General features: G+C 43.5%; 1 protein-coding gene across 1 annotated transcript; it reads right to left on the bottom strand.

The window, feature by feature from the left end:
* Positions 1–1123: 1123 nt before the first annotated feature.
* LOC311323701 (carbonic anhydrase 4-like) lies at positions 1124–14145 on the bottom strand (the record flags this gene model as incomplete). The annotated part of the gene is made up of 9 exons (XM_084455997.1): positions 13828–14145; positions 13273–13436; positions 9758–9932; positions 3444–3614; positions 2366–2514; positions 1926–2021; positions 1722–1800; positions 1446–1606; positions 1124–1324 (listed from the first exon to the last, which is right to left on the bottom strand). Exons 1-9 carry the CDS (start codon positions 13937–13939, stop codon positions 1124–1126), a joined length of 1308 nt encoding a protein of 435 aa, XP_084312123.1. The 5' UTR covers positions 13940–14145.
* Between the last annotated feature and the right edge of the window lie 3585 nt (positions 14146–17730).

Below are 17730 nucleotides of genomic sequence, written 5' to 3' on the forward strand. Positions count from 1 at the left end.
GGGCACACCCCTACTGGACATTTGCTATTCTAGCTGCGCGGCCAGCCACTCACAAAAAGATACAGATCCCTTGACAAAACAAAGGCCAACCTCCACAATACACCCCAATTTACCCATGAATCCACTCTATCCAATATAAACTGTTTACGCTATAAACAGTGGAGAAGGAAGTCCCTTTGTATGCTTTGAAATATAATCCAGCTTCTCTTATTACCACCTGTGTGGACCTCGCCTTCCTCTCCGAAACTCTAGTAAGGCTTTGAAAATTAAATGTTTGGCAAGAATCCAGCCACAAAATGTGCAACAAAGTACCCACAAGTTAATCCTAAATACCAGCTGGTTGTGAAGTCAAGTCAAGCGATATTGATATCAAAACTATGATGATGATTTTCTGCTGTAATGGAACAATTTATCAGTTATTTGCTTAAGCCTGATCCATTGAGAAACTAGAGCCTCATTGGTTGAAAACTTACACCAGGGCTCAGCTGGTCAGGAACCAATCAGAGCTCAACTGGTCAGAAACCAAAGAAAAAGACAGAACACACAAGACAAGATCTACAATCAGTAACTTACTTTTAACAATGAATAACAACGATATCTGTTGGATGTACAGTAGACATTGTGAGAGCAATAAACATTTCCATAATTATGTTATGGCACCCTTCCTTTCAGTGAATGATTCTGACAAACAGTCCTTCATAAACACCAAAGCTAAGCATCAGTCCTTCATAAACACCAAAGCTAAGCATCAGTCCTTCATAAACACCAAAGCTATCCATCAGTGCCTCCATTCTGCGGGCGGACAGACCCTGCCACCTAGGGAGCGCCCCAACAATGACTCCACTACAGAGCTGGTGGAGGAGTTTCACATGGAGGGAGGGCCAGTGAGATCAATCACATTAAAAACACATTTAATGGCAAGACAAGGATATATAACAAGGCCTACACTCAAAATGACAATACATTATGACTAATAATTAATCTAATTAATCAATGATTCAGTTTAGCAAAAAATAAATCTCAGATTTTTGTTCTGAGAGGTACAGCAGCTCGAAGGGCCGAACAGATGGTTTGCTTTGTGACGTCATGGCAGTCCCATGGGGGGGGGGGGGGGGGGGCGATCCTAGTGTCTCAGCAGAAGCCAACCTAGAGACACGAGACCAAGAGAGAACAAGGTCCTGGAGGCTCCGCCCAGCAACAGGGGGGAGGAGCTACTGGTGGTCACCTGCCTACCATTGGCCGGCTGGACGTTCCGGTAAGTATTGGTCATCAAAAGCGATGAGGTCGTGTTGTCGATGTGGATTGTCGTACTGAAGAGGTCGATCTGAGGAGGGATGGAGACCATTAAACAGTATTCATTACATTATTATAGCATCCAATGAATAGAGACAAATGAATAGAGGCAATTTCAAGGCACAAAATAGTCCAGAGTGAAGCATGCTTACCAAGTCCTTGCTGACTTTGATTGAGTCCTTAAAAACAGTCCAAACCACTGCCTCATTACACGCAGGGGTGGTCAAAGAGCCGAGGTAGCGGTAGTATTTGGTACGGTCCACTCCCACCAGGAGGTCATCCAGAGACAGACCAGTGATGTCCATATAGTCATCTGGCGAGGTAGTATTAGAAATTACACTTGATAATAAAAAATAAATAAATAAACCAACAGGGGAATTTGAAAGAGCTTCTAGGAATTAGTCCAGAAGAGAGGTGCCTGGATTTACCCTTCTTGGTAATGTTGGCCAGGTAGGAGGTCAAGGTTTTCCAGCTTGCTGGTGAACCAGTCTCATTGCCAGATGCCACCTGTTGAGTGTAAATTTAACAGCTCAACTCTCTTTCCATCAACAGTTTGTTTCCAAACGTAGCCTACAATTGAATCTTGTGTGCATATATGAATAATATATACGGAATGTATAGCAATGGCTTACTTCGATGAAGAAGCCCAGAGCAGCAAGTCCAGTGGAGTCTTGAATGCCCAGTTGTGTGCTACCATTCAGAGAAGACTTGAGATTCACAATGTGCAGCTGGAAAACAGTGAAGCACAGAACGACCATCTGTTCCTTCAAGACTTCTGGATTCACTCAGAATTCATATCAAATATAGTCAAGCAGCAAACGGCAAGGTTCTTGGCCTTGTTCAGGTAAACGCATGCCTACTCTCACGTGTACTGCTACTACAACATGGCTTCCATCTTGTGCTCTGATATACAAAGGCGGAATATTCACCATCTTCCTTATCCTCTCATGATTTGTAAACATGCATTGCCTTAAAAAGGCTGTTCTTTAACAGGACCACCAAAATCAGGTGCTTTTTGCGCCTCAGTATGGTTCAGGTCAGGTCCAGGTTTGTTTGTCGAGCGTTTCTGTACCTCCATGGGGTAGCGTTTGCCGTCCACGGTGTGCTCCGAGCCAGGGATGGACGAGCCGTTGCCCCAGTGCAGATGGAACTGCAGGCTGTCGTAGGCTTCGGACAGAGCGCCCCCGGACACCTGGACGCCAGAGGACAGCTCCACTTTCACTGAGAGAGAAGAGAGAAGAAAGGAGGGGAGTTGTATTGTATGATGCGCTGCATGGTTGCTGGCTCAGGAGCCTAAAGACTAGATTCTTCCTGTTCAGGGACAGCTTCCTTACATTACACGGCCAGCTTGAATAGATCTCAAATGATTCGACAGGGCATAAGTGGAGCTTCTAAAGCTGAGGATACACTACAAGATATTACGCCGGATTTTATACACGATTCACAATCCTGCCGAGTCTGTCCTAGTCAGCAGCAGTCTGCAATAGTTGGGGGTAGTCGGAGTGGCAATTTGGCACAGACATCTGTAAGTGTATGAGGGGTAAAGATTTAAATCGGCAAGTGTATTATGAGAACAGACTTCTCCCGATGCGAGTCGGAGCATATCAAACGTTTGATATTTTTGAGCAGATTCTGGACGCAATCGTGTAGTGAAAACTCGTCACTCGTTGGTCCAGTCGTTAAATGTGCGATACCCAGTTTCAGTTGTCATACAAAAATCAGCAGAAGCCAGTCGTCTAGTTTATACTGTACTCTCAGAAGCCAGTCGTCTAGTGTATACTGTACTCTCAGAAGCCAGTCGTCTAGTGTATACTGTACTCTCAGAAGCCAGTCGTCTAATGTATACTCCCAGAGTCCCAGTCATTAAGATTGTGAAAGTCTTCTAGTGTATCCGAGGCTTAACATATTGCTCCTCCCTATCCAACCCTGTAAGATCTACTGCGCCAGAGTGAAGAAAGAGGCTTGCAACTCTACATGCCAGTGTCCCCCGTTTCTCCCACTTGGGAGGTGGACACACTGACAATTGCGCCAACAGGGACATCCCTGTCGGAGGGACCGTCAGTGCTCCTTTGAGGAGTGAGTTTCTCCACAGTTCTCCACAGCTACTCCATGTTCCGCTGGGTTCCACCAGCAGACAGCGGCCTCCTCACCTGTCTTGCCCGTGTTTTTGACCTTGGTCAGGGCGGAGCGGTCGTCAAACTTGGTGAAGGTGAAGGCGGTCAGATTGGCATCGCTCTGGGCCGACGCGGAGACAATGTCAACGGGAGACTGCCTGCTGCCGTTGCAGTACTTCGTGGCGATGGTGGGCCAAGTTGCATCGTCTTAAAGTGGATATCAGACATCAAATCAGATCCATACCCAGGTCCAAGTACTTCTCTCAACTTTCAAATATTCTTGATTTGGGCGGGTGTGTATCTTTGGTTGCATGACTATGCCAGACAAGAACAATCAAGAACAGATCTAGTAACTGAAGGGATTCTCGGCATGTGCCAATGTCACAAAAATGCATTCTAGAAGTGACATTTGTTGAGATTAAATTAATGAGCTGGTAACATTTTTACACAATCATGTTGAACTAAAGTAAGGAAAACGTATAGGCTACTTATCTTAGAGGAATTCACGATCAAACCGTATGTAAATAAAAATAGAATGATACCAGTACTTACTACAAGTTGAACTATGGTAACACCAGGCTGTGGAAAGAAGAAGGTACAATCGAATCTATAGCGAGGGCTATGACTCAAGCTGTAGACAGTAACCGCATGCTTTAAACATTTTGACTGTAGTCCTACACAATAACACTTTACCGATATTGTCATCAGCACTGTACACCGTGGGTAGAAAGACGGACGCTATACAAACGACAAGAAGCCGGTTCATCTGAAATGATATTTGGTACAGAAAATTATATGGACGTGACACACATAAATAACATACATTCACGAATGACCCCTTCTTAAACCCCACATCTAAAGAAAGCTATTTGAATACCAATTTTTAAGCTGCTCTTCACGAATTACAGACCACACAAACTGAAGTGATGCACAGAATTAATGGCAGACAAAAAAATGTAGGCTACTAATTTGCGGATGTATCAGGTGACTCGGTGTAGCGGATGAGTCCTAGGTTCACAACCTACAGTGCCTCTACTCTCGAACTGGCAAAAATAGCAAATATTTACATAGCAAATACGTTAAAATATATAGGCAATTAGCCGATGTATGTAGGCCATGTATTGCATCAATGTCACCGACACCAACAAGTGTTGATTATGCAAAGGCTAGCCTACACAACATAAAACCTGATTATTTGCCTAACTGTTCACTGGCTTAGTGAAGGCTAGGCCTAATGCATATTAAATGGAAATGCCCCCCCCCTGACAATGTTTTAATAAATACATAAACCATATTCCACAACTAACTTCAAAAACGTAGGATAAGCTCTAGCATTTGGTCATGCAAGTAGAGCTTGACCTAGGCTAAATCATCCCTATAGAGCTAGACCTAGGCTAAATCATCCCTATAGAGCTAGACCTAGGCTAAATCATCCCTATAGAGCTAGACCTAGGCTAAATCATCCCTATAGCCGAACGAACTGGAGCAGCTGATCGCTCAAATATAGGAAGCATATTGAGTTCATTTTATTTCTGGCCGATCGCTGATTTCCGTCCAAAAAGCTTGCCTTACATATTACTGCAGCCATTGGTGGGGGTATGTGAGCTGTTATGATCAGTTTAGCTAATTATTATTATACTGTCGCGTGTTAATTGGTGGGAAGCGAGAGCGGAGCCGAGTTGACAGGTGGATCCAATAATGGCCGTTAATTGATGAGATGAGTTGTCTGTGAACTTCAGTTAGGCCTATATAACTACAGACATGCTCTCTACAGACAGTTTAAGGCAGTTAGATTTAAAAAAACGGAACAGAACACATAATTTAGCCTAAAAATATATATAGGCCTACCATACAGGCTTAGGCTACCGACTTTCACAACAGTTAAATTGATAAGCTAATAACGTTTTGCCCATGCGCTCAATTAAATAAAACCCCTTAGGGCCTGCAACATTATCCACATAAATAAGCTAAATCGATTAATAATCATCCTTTGCGAAGATAAATATCCTACATGAACTCCCCAAACGTCTTATTGCAAACAATGCCAGCTATCTTACCTTCCCGGTGTCTGTGTTGCTGCTGCACCTTTGGGACGCGACCCATCCTCATCCTTCTTTTTATCAGCCGGCCCGCCCAGGAGGAGTTAACTCCCCCGGGACCAGCGACTCCCACCGGAGGCCTGGACGCACTCAGCAGAACGCCCACGGCGGAGGTGAAGATGAGGTTGAAGATAAGCAGCTATAGGACGCAGTCCGTGACTCGGATGATTGACGCGCTGTAACGAGCTAGAGAGTTGACGAGCTGGATAGAAGCTCTACTATATCAGCGATAGGTCTCTTTATGTAAGAAAGTGAATGTGACCCTTCAGTCAAAGAATGCACAAACACCTAAATTCACTTTTTTAAATAGGCTATAGGAAAACCCTACATTTTTAATTGAGGATTGTGAGAATAATACACATTGTATTTATTTATTGTCTTCACATGCTTATAGGATGGAGGGGCGTTACCACCCTAGTTAACGCACCCGTGCTAATAGCTCAGGATTTCGCTTCTGAAGCAACCTGACTACTACTTGCCTCTTTACATATTCATGGCGGAGGGGCGGGGGGCATCACTTTACAGCAACACCTAACAGGCCCCATGTCACACCACTGCGACAGACACTCTACTACAAAGGCTACATACTGTATGTTGCTACACAACCCTGTACAGTAGTCCTTGCTTGAGGTCATAGGCTACTTGTGGTCCCACTCAACACAGTAGGACTTTGGTTTCTTCCTCATGATTCCGGGATCAATAACATATTAACAAAGAGACCCATTGTGTGAAGGTAATGAAATGGAACTCAAAACATGTTTCTAGAGCGGTCAGCTGATCTACTTGCCAAACTTGATTAGCAGTTTTGGTTTCTTCCTGATGATTCCGGGATCATTAACATATTACCAAAGAGACCCATTGTGTGAAGGTAATGAAATGGAACTCAAAACATGTTTCTAGAGCGGTCAGCTGATCTAGGCTAGGCTACTTGATTAGCAGTTAGGTGATATACGGTACTGTATTTTACTTCATCAACCTTTTATACTGTATGATGAACACAATGCAATGGACTGAGACTCTCATGTTGTGTGGTTGATTGGCAGGTTATTAAAGATGTCATTACCCTAGAACAGGGGTGGCCAACCAGTCAGAGATTAAGAGCCACAAAAAATTGTTTCAGTCACCGCATCCTTCATAAGTACTTAACATCCCAAGGCACCCTAGTCTAAAATAAGAAGAAAAACGTTATTGTCCATTAAATATACATTTAAAGTTAATTTATTTAAATTTAATACATACAACAAGATATTTTCTTGTTGTATTTCTTATTTTGTAACCAAGGTGATTTGCTACCTACGTATATGATTGGTTTGAAGTGGTTCTCACGCGACTTCCTCGCGACCTAGCGAAACGAATCATATGATTTAATGACAAATCTGCAATAAACTAAAATGGGCGGGAAGAAATGCACAGAGAAACTAGAGAGAGAGAGAGAGAGAGAAACGTTCTTATGGAATGAATTAATTTATTTTTTTAATGAAAGGATGGAAGAGCCGCAAGCCAACTTTTTTTTAATCAATGGATGGAGGAGCCGCACATTGACGGGCAAAGAGCCGCATGCGGCTCGCGAGCCACGGGTTGGCCACCCCTGCCCTAGAACATGGGTTCCCAAACTCCATCAATGTGGGCCTCCCCTCTGAAAACAGTGACACACCCGCCCCCCCCTCAACCAATCAATTTGTCCATTATGCACTTGTGACACTGTTGACTTTGTTTGACGATATCCTATCATCTTATCAAGATGCTGACATTCCACTGTACCGACGATCAGGTTCGTCCGCTCTGTTAGTAGCTGCATGTGCGTCACAAAGGGCGATGACAGGAATTTAAGGCCCTTTAAAAATTATGGGCTTTTCCACTGGGCCTCTTGTCTAACACTAAATGAGCAAGTCTCTGTATCTCTGTTTATGTCTCTGTCTTTACCTCAGACATCGTTGGCCTGACAGTGTTCATTAGGCACTGGTGCTGCTATCTTGAGCAGTGACAGGGCCAGATTTGTTTAATTTGGTAATTAGGGCAGACTTAATGGCCAATTACTGATAAGTGATAGCACTACCCGCAGCAGACAGCAGGCGGCACGCAATGTGCACACACACGCACAAAATGTCCACTAGCCATTATGCTAATTTCCGGTACGTTCTGTTCGGTAAAATCGACCAACTGTCAACATTTGACATCATTGGAGTCCTCTTGGGCTACAGAATCTAGCTAGCCTGTTTTTTAGCCGTTTGAAGCTGCCCAAACCGGCCCGTTGACCACCATTCAGTGATTGTAAATATACAAATAGTGAATTGTGCTAAGCTACTGAAGTTAACTAGCTGTCTGTGAGGGCCGGCATAACTTGTAATGCATACAGTGGGAACTGGAATCCTAATGGAATGGAATGTGTTTGATATACATTACAAATGAATGTGGTAGTGAATGAATTGACTTGGAATGTGTTGGAATGTGTTTGATATACATTACAAATGAATGTGGTAGTGAATGAATTGACTTGGAATGTGTTGGAATGTGTTGATATACATTACAAATGAATGTGGTAGTGAATGAATTGACTTGGAATGTGTTGGAATGTGTTGATATACATTACAAATGAATGTGGTAGTGAATGAATTGACTTGGGGAAGAGATCTTTACCGAGTGCATTTGTTCAAAAGACTATTAAGGAAGGGGAGTTGTTTCAGGTAGCCTATTGTATGTAACATTATATTCATTTTATTTAGTGCATTTTAGAAAAATCTAATAATGAATATAGCCTTTAGGAATTTGTTATGAGTTAGAATATATATGGGCCCCGAGAGACACCACATTAGTAAACCAAAAGCGTAATCTTCAGTCCTTGACAGACTCACAGACTCACAGCTGTTGATGGAGTTCATAGCCAAATTCTCAGTGACCTCCATTGGTATCAATAACAATTTTAATCAATTTTTAGATAATGGATTAAATAATATACCACCACATAATAGGTAGTTAGCTTATTGTTTGAAAAGGTGAAGGATATTGAAGTCCTGTTAGAATGTATCCTGTAAAATAAGTGTTTATCACACCATTATAAATGATAATCACACAGCAACTGGTTTGGCTTCTTGTATTCTTTGATGACAACAATAACATAATAATAACTGAGTAATAAGCAACAACACCAACAAACAATACATTAATCTCTATATGCTCACTCCTTTATCACAGTGCTGTGTGCGTGTTTGTGTGTGCGCACATGCATGTGTGTACATGTGTGTGTGTGTGTGTGTATGAATAACGGCAAAAAGTCCTGAGAATACATTTTCATATAGCTATAGAAGATGTAAGTCAACCCAAAACATCAATAAATAATTAATAGTCAACCTAAAGCCTGTTTTCCTATGTCATTGTGAACTAGATTGCATGCAGTTAAACAGTTAAAATTTACACTGCAATTTAACTTATTTTAACACAATCAAAATAGTATGTGAGTGTGCACAGTGTGCACTGATGCAACCGATAACAGACACTAAACAAATGCAAATGCCATGCAAAGACTGCCCTGCAAAGACTGCCATGCAAAGACTGCCCTGCAAAGACTGCCATGCAAAGACTGCCATGCAAAGACTGCCATGCAAAGACTGCCCTGCAAAGACTGCCATGCAAAGACTGCCCTGCAAAGACTGCCATGCAAAGACTGCCCTGCAAAGACTGCCATGCAAAGACTGCCCTGCAAAGACTGCCCTGCAGGGGAACAACTACCACCCTATAGCAGCTACAGGACTATGTGACATCAGGATAGTAGTCACTGCCCATCTTTCACCGCAGGCTCAAAACGCACCTCTTCAAGAAGTACTAATACCAGGATCCTCCCTCTTAAGCACCTATTGTATTTTTGTTTGCTTTTCTTGCACTTTGCCTTCAGCACTAGATTATGCTCTTAGTCACTTGTTTAGAAAGGAGATGCACTTGTGAGTTCTAGTAGTAGCACACTGACCTCAATTAAATGCAATTATTCTAAGTCGCTCTGGATAAAAGCTGCTAATGTTAAATGACTAGTGTACTGTATACATGTGAACTGTCACAGCTACTGTAGGTATAGTATACAAGTGAGCTACTACAGTAGATCTCGTATAGTGACATGGTCTTTGCATCCCCTCTCTTGACCAGACTAATGTGACAGATGGTATACAACTAAAAATACCAAACAATACTAGCCGCTTAGGATTCCTAACATAGGATCACCGATTGATTGACGGGTTGATGGACTCACAAATGAGTTCTAGCTCTCTCTCCTAGACTGGACAGACTGGACGTAGAGGCAGGCCTGACAGGCTAGTAGCAGGAAGCTGATTGGCCCCCGTGCCCCGGAGCCTGCCGTGGTGTAGACGGTCCTGCCGTGCAAGGCCTGCTGGGGGCGGAATACGTTCTTGTAGCCCGCATACGACGGGAACCTCTTCATCTATAGGCAGGGAGGGAGGAGCACCAAGTCAGATGTACATTCCACAGTATGTACAGAGTGTGTGTGTGTGTGTTTGTGTGTGTGTGTGTGTGTGTGTGTGTGTGTGTATACAAAACCGAATCAAACAGGCCTCATCCTCCTTTGGGCGACTGAGGAAGAGAGTCTTTAACAACAATAACCTCCAGGTCACCATCATGCTTCACCAACTCAGATGGCTCGGCCATGTCACCAGAATGCCACCCTACGCCTCCCGCGCAAAATCCTGTATGTCCAGCTCCACCTAGGCCGTCGCTCGGCAGGGGGCCAGAAGAAGAGGCTGAAAGAGCAGCTCAAGACTCTCCTCAAAAAGTGTGAGATACAGCCTGCTGCCATGGAAGCTGCTGCCGCAGATCGTTCCTCCTGGCGTTGACTCTGTCACAAAGGAGCAGAGCTGGCAGAGGAGAACAGAAGAAAACACCATCTGGCAAAAAGAGAGAGGAGAAAGGCGGCCAAGACTACACCTGCCCCATCGGGTCAGAAGACTACACCTGCCCCATCGGGTCAGAAGACTACACCTGCCCCATCGGGTCAGAAGACTACACCTGCCCCATCGGGTCAGAAGACTACACCTGCCCCATCGGGTCAGGCCTTCACTTGCCCTGTCTGTGGCAGACAGTGTGCATCATGCATTGGTGTAGTAGCAGAAGTCATCATCGGTCACGATGGACTACCATAAGCAAGTAAGTGTGTGTGTGTGTGTGTGTGTGTGTGTGTGTGTGAGTGTGTGTAATCTAGCCTCTAAACTGCAGCAGAAAATTGGCTTCCTGTACAGAAACGGTTCAAGCTTTCCTATGTTCAGCAGGAAAGGAATTGTTCAAGCTGTTTTTTTTCATCAGTATTAGACTATGGTGACACTATCTAAAGACATGCTTCAGTGTCAACCTTGAAACCCTTGGACTTTGTCCACCACTCTGCCCTTAGATTTATTACGGGTGATAGATATGACAGTCACCACTGTGTTCTTTATCATAAGATGGGCTGGCCATCTCTTTCTCTAAGGCGTAACTATCACTGGTATCTGTTTATTTTCAAAGCCATTATCAGTGCTTTATCCACCATACATCTCGTCTCTGTTGGACTGGAGCCTTGGCACCTACCAGACCTGATCAAATGATCGGAACTCGGAAGGGCTGCTTTTTTATTCCTTTATTCCTTATACTTACAACAAACTCTAAAGCTTGAGGAACTTCCTTCAGGGAAGTTCCTTCATTGGCATCGATCCACGGGAAATTCGGCTGAAAAATATCAAAGGATCAAACAAGTCCAGTGATGTCACTGAACAATTTCCGCCATTCAGTTTTCTGTGAAGGGAAACAGCTACTGTACACTGATTGTGATTTTAAAAAGGCTTACACAGAGATTTTAAACAATTTATCCAAATAAACAAGTGTGCCCCTTTACATTGTCTTAAATTCATTACTTAAAGGTTTCTCTTTTTAAATCACTCGATAGAGGACTATCTCTAATCAGGCAACCCTCCATTTGCGTTGTATAGAGTGCAACAGTGGGGGGAAACAGGAAGTGAATTCCGCCTACATTAACTCCATTGGCATTTCAGAAAATCCTTATATAAATAGTTTTATACCTGAAACCAATCCAACTGGCTAGCTGATGAATTGTGACCTTAATACATTTGATTCTGAGAACATTTCTTTGGGATCGCATATGATCATAAATAACCTTATAAAAGCATACTTTGTGGCAATTGGTGGTGGTTTTCGGGTCTTGTATCTACAACTTAAATCTCAAACACACATCACGTGGTTCTACACAGGCCTCGGAGCTTCACTATCACAGCTAACATCACTGTTAGCTACCGTAAACTCCTTCCATGCATTTTTCCAATCGTTGAATGTTTTGTTTGTTTGATGTGCGTAACCAGCATGACAGGGAACAGGAAGAGAGATATTATCATTGTGGGTATTAATCTGATGGAGTGGACAAAGCAGGAGCCAGTGCTGTTAGGGCAGGGCAGGTGAGCTGAGGGACGAACAAACAGCACTATCATGATCAGACAGTCAGGCTGGACTTATGGATTCCATTTTTTGTTATTGTGAAGTGCATTGTGTTACATTCATGTCTGAAATGTGCTCTACAATAATATCTCACCTGATCCTGTGGTCTGTGTGCTGTGCTAGAACCTGTTACCCTACATTCACTACAGGTGAAATCTTTCACTATACCAGCTCTAAGGAATGCCAAGAACTATACATCATTGAGAATGTATGATAATGAGAAGCTTAGCCCTGCCCTAATCCTCTTCCGGTCGTTTGAGGACACAGAAGCTCGCCTCTCAGATATACCAGGACATGTCCTTAAAAGTCTTAAATTAAGTTAACTAAATATAAAAAGTCTTAAGTCTTAAAGGGGGACAGGGTCGCTTGTTTACGTTGATATTATTTGGATTAAATGCTTAAATTCTGTGTACAGGCCTTATTAAAGTCAGTGTAGCCCTTTCCTACTGTATATATGGGAATTCGCAGAAAAATATCAAAGGGAAAACAATTCCAGTGATGTCATACATTTTTAATGTATACTCTAGACTTTCAGATCTGGAAAAAATTTGACTTAACTTTTTTTTTTTCTGTCCTGGACCTCCCTTTTAGTCAGTCAAAACACAGTTTTTGACATAATAGAATAATTCTGTTCACCAAAATATATATGTTTCAAATAATCAAAGGGTCGTAATCTGCCGATTTTACTTTTCAAAATATATCAGCAGCTCTTGGGCATCAGGTCTCACCGGGTAAATTTGGTCTTAAATCGCAAGTGGCATTAAAAAGGTCTTAAAATGTCTTAAATGTAACTTGCTGAAACCTGCAGTACCCTGTAATCTAGAGCGCTTGTGCTGTGTATGCGTTGTCTGATTCTCTGGAGTGGGGGGTGCGTGGGTAAATGGTAAATGGACTGCACTTATATAGCGCTTTTCCACCTTAGCAGCACTCAAAGCGCTTTACAATGGCCTCTCATTCACCCATTCACACACACATTCACACACATATGGCGGCAGCTGCCATGCAAGGCGCCAACCTGCTCATTGGGAGCAATTTTGGGGTTAGGTGTCTTGCTCAAGGACACTTGGACAGTGTGGACAGTTGGAGCTGGGATTTGAACCACTGACCCTTCGATCACTGAACGACCCGCTCTACCAACTGAGCTACAGCCGCCCCCCGGTTGGGGGTCTTCTCAGGCCTCGCTGTCTGTGACTGACAGGCGAGACCACGAGGCGGACAGACTGCTCTCCTCCTCTCCTCCTCCAGCGCTTTACCTGACCTCCTCCAAGACGGGCCGCTCCACTCACCAGGGCCGGGTCCACCTTGAGCGGGTGTTTGAAGATGGTCCACACCACCGCCTCGTCGCAGGTGGGCGTGGTCAGGGAGCCGTTGTAGCGGTAGTACTCTCTCCTGTTCACGTCGCCGAGCAGGTCGTCCATAGAGATGTCCTGGCTTACTTCAACCTGGCTGTCTACGACAATGACAGTAGATAGCATGAAGGGAGAATAATAACCTACAGTACAGTCTCCTTAGTATGTGTCCCTATGTGTCCCATGCTTTAAAGGGATAGTTTAACATTTTCAACTTTTTGCTTATTTTTCCAATCATCTTTAGACCCTGTTGATTCATCCAAGTAAATTAATGGATAGTGACCTAAGTCACTAATGGAGAATGGCATTGCTAGTAGAGTTAATTCGTTATATTGTGTATATGTAAGGGTATTTATTAGATATCGCTAGAGTCTCGCTTCGTAATGAACATACTTCATGAGCTGTACTGTAACTGTAGTACTGTACACTATGCCATTGTCAAGGGAAGTAAAACGATGGTTGGAGTAGCCTTGGTTAAGCGTGTGCACTCACTGAGGTGCTTAATGGCGGGCAGGTACGACATCAGCTTGGTCCAGCCGTCCGAGTTCTGCTCCGAACCCGCCGTCTTAAAGGACAAGAAAGAAACATCCGTCTTTACTTTCATCTTCACCTGCACAGTACATGGCTGTAGATTTACACACAGCAACTTTCACTTGACATGACCTTAGATTATGTATGTATGTACATAGTTTCTATTCTATACTGAACACATGCAGTACAGATGGATGTTTATAGTCCCTGTCCTTCCTCTTCCTTAGGCTACTTCTCTGTATCTAGTGTTTTCTTTTCCAACCTTGCTGTAATTCCACTGCTGAAACGCCAGATTTACCCCTTAGAGGATCATTAAAGCATCCATCCATCCATCCATCCATCCATCCATCCATCCATCCATCCATCCATCTAGCTGAAGAATACAACAGACAGTCTACAGCCATCAAATGCACTTATTGTAAGTCTCTTTGGATAAACAGAACTGTCTTAACTCAGATGTAAGGTAAATGTAAATGGTGGCCTGTTCAACCATGCATCGTCTGGATGACAGAGTCAGAGAAGATGGACTTCAAATCACTGGTACTTAAAATCACTGGTACATTCATATCACATCTGAAACATGATGCTTTGTTTTTGTTTTGTTGGTGCCTTAAACCTCAGCATGAGATATTTCTTCAGGTTTCTTCACCCTCGATGCTTTGGGATGTTATCTTAGTGATGTTCAGGAACTCACTCACCTTGTGGTGGCCAGTGCTGCTTGACGAATCGGCTTCGTTAGTGTTATAGAATTTACATCCAAACACCTTAAACCTTTGTTCCTCTCTCTCTTTTGTAATTCCAAACACCTCCTGAACCTCTGTCTTCCTCACCAAGACAGGAAGGGCCTCACACCCAACCTTCCCGTCCTGGCTCAGGCCTTTTGTTCCTTTGTCTATACTCAAAGTGTACCGCGCTTTTCTTTTCATCCATCGACCACTGTTTGATATCCGTCACCTTACTATGACGTACAATGGAGTAGCCAATCACATCCTGGAGGCACCGTACCTGTGTTTTGCTTGAATATAAGGCAGAGCAGGACCCAGGGGCGGCGCTTCTCTGGATAAACCACTCTTGTTGCGTTGTACAGAAAGTCCTTGCGCTCGTATGTTTTCACAATAAACCATACTTAACCTTTTGAGCGAATCTTGGTAAATCCTTTTGACTAGATCAGTTAAGTTCCATTACAATTTGGCGAGGGAAATGGCAAAAAGGGAGAACTATCTCAGGTTGCTTCGGGATTCCAGTGGATGAATTGGTCGACAGACGTGTCGGTCCATTATAGTGGGCTCGGAAAGTCAATCTTCTCTCTTGCGCCAGAGCACACGCTGAGATTATTTCCTCAGTTCTTCCACTGGATTCTTGAACTCACAGGTACGTTTCAACGAACCCTCTTATGGTTTTGAGTAGGGCTGCCCCCTGAAAGTCGACGCGTCGAATCATCAGTCGGAGACCCTTAAGTCGACAGAGATTCTTTAAGTCGAGCAGTCGTTTTCTGCTCCACTGTCAAGGACTAGGAGGTGGACTAAGATCAAGGACAGGCCAATCATTCATTTTAGACCTAGGCTATTACCGTAGCTATTTGTTGGGCTGTAAAAGAAGAGTTAAGACTGATATAGCAGAGGGAAGAAGGCAGGGAGCCCCTCTCCCCTCCGCTAAGCGTCTATGCCTAGCCTAGCCTAGCCTACTATGCGCCAGCAATCACGTGCATTTCCCAAATGGAATATCACACTGCTTTCCTAAATCAATCTTCTTGTATATCCAATGGTAAAAATAGGGTCTCCCATAGACAGCTTGAGCTCTAACGTCTGTGAAAATGCTTTAGTGACAGCCAAAACATTTCCTTGTTGACTGCTGCCCAACTATGAGCCGATTCGCGCAAGCATTCAAATGCGCAGTTGAGGAGACTATCGTCAAATTGCCCAACCCTAATGTAGGATATGTGAAACTGTATAAAAACATGGGGCATCCGAAGTAGATGGACAATGCTAGATGATTCATGTTTAACAAGAAAACAGGTGTATTTTATTGTGCAGCCTGCAATTTTGAGTTGAAAGTTTCACAGCTCTCCCGACTCCGGCGGTCTCCCCTCAGCCTAGACATATGGGGGGGGTGGGGGACGAATCTCCCGACATGTCACAAAATGGATATGAAGACAAAATGTTTAAGATATTGATAACCTGTCTATTAATTATCTCGATTATTAGTGGTCCAAACCATCGACAATGCAAGAAAGAGGGATGGGCTGCACTTGAAACAAGCTATCAAACACATTCGGAGGCAGCGGAGAGGATTTTAGCAGAGCGGAAATATGAGCAAGGCTAATAATTTATTTTGAAACTTTATTCTACTTTTTTGTTCAACGGAAAATAATAAACACCAATCAAGGTAAAATAGCCCAATAAAGGCTATTCAAGCATAACCTAAATGGACGAAAGTTCGTTCAGAAAAAGATTGAACAAAATGAAGCATCCCTCCATCTTATTCCACAAACCGATAGCCAGGCTATTCTAGCTATTTAAAATGCTGTAATTATGTAACTGTCATTCTCGTTGATTTCAAATACCCTAAGCTACTCAGAAATGTGCCTTGGCAACAATTGATTGTTTCTATAGGCTACCAATATAGGCCTAACCAAAATAATCACGGAAACTTGATGTCAAGTGATTTTCTGATAGCCAGGAGAAAGAGAAAAAACACATCGACGATTCGACGCGTCGCTTTGAACACCAAGTCTGAGTCGAATCACAAAATCCTGAGTTGAAGACAGCCCTAGTTTTGAGTTGTATTTGCCTTGGTTTCGTTTCAGATTGTGTTGGTCTAGATTGTTGAAAACAGAAACCCCCGGGGTGGGTTTTAGTGACGGTCTAAGTAGTTGTGACTCAACAATAGCGATATTTGATATTGTATTGTTCTTTGACTTCGTCCTTGTTTCGTTACTAGGGTTTATGCCTTTCAGAAGAGGTGTGACTTTGGTCTCGTGATTTGTTTCCCTGCCGTTGATGTACAGTTTAGGTTGTTTATCGGGTGCAGTTTAGAACGGTTTTGAGTTAATACGCCAAAGTTGGAACAGAACGGGTTTCCCTTTGGCCGGTCGCGGGTGGAATTAAAACCGCAAAGCCATTGTATGTTTTCTCAACGAAGGTAGCTACTGGGAGTGACTTGGTAGTGTCCGGTCCGCGGTTCTTATTGAAACGTTTGTCCCTTTTATCCCGGGTGGTTGGGTAGCTTCCAACCAAGAGGGCTGGGGGTCAGCCAGGCAGGCATATGTTTTTTTGCTTGTAACGTGTAACGTGGGCCTTTGTTCGTCTTTTGTGTTCTGTGTCCCTGCACGGGGTTGTTAGTCTTTGTTGTTTACTGTTTGAGCTTCGGCTCTTGCCTTGTATTGTTTGTTAAGCGCGCCTATTATCCAGGTAAGTATTGTAAGTATTTTGAACACTGTTTCGACTGTTAAATCCCAACTACTAGATCTAGTAGCTGGTTGTCTGGGAGACGCAGAAAACACCACTCCGCTCTCCCGTGATCCGCCATCGAGCCAGAGGGAGAACAAAGGACCAGTTGCTGGGTGAGTTACTTAGCGGTTTAATGTGTCTGTTTCTTTCGAAATTGTATTCCTTCGTTTATTTCTCGCCTGTTTTAACTATACTTTTCTTTTCACTGTTAGTTTTGAATTATAGGCTGTAGGGTATTGTGTTAATTATGAATACCAATACTAGTTCGCTGTCTGGCCCAGCTAAGATTGTTGCGCAAAGGTTTTGGGATGATGCTTGTATGCAGTTTTTGCTCTGGGCGAGACATTCTGATTTCCCCCTGTCCGGTACACTCAAGATTCTCGAGTTGGCGACTGTAAGAGCTCAGTTACAGGCG

The sequence above is a fragment of the Borostomias antarcticus genome, assembly GCF_949987555.1.
Source record: "Borostomias antarcticus genome assembly, chromosome: 22".
NCBI lineage: Eukaryota > Metazoa > Chordata > Actinopteri > Stomiiformes > Stomiidae > Borostomias > Borostomias antarcticus.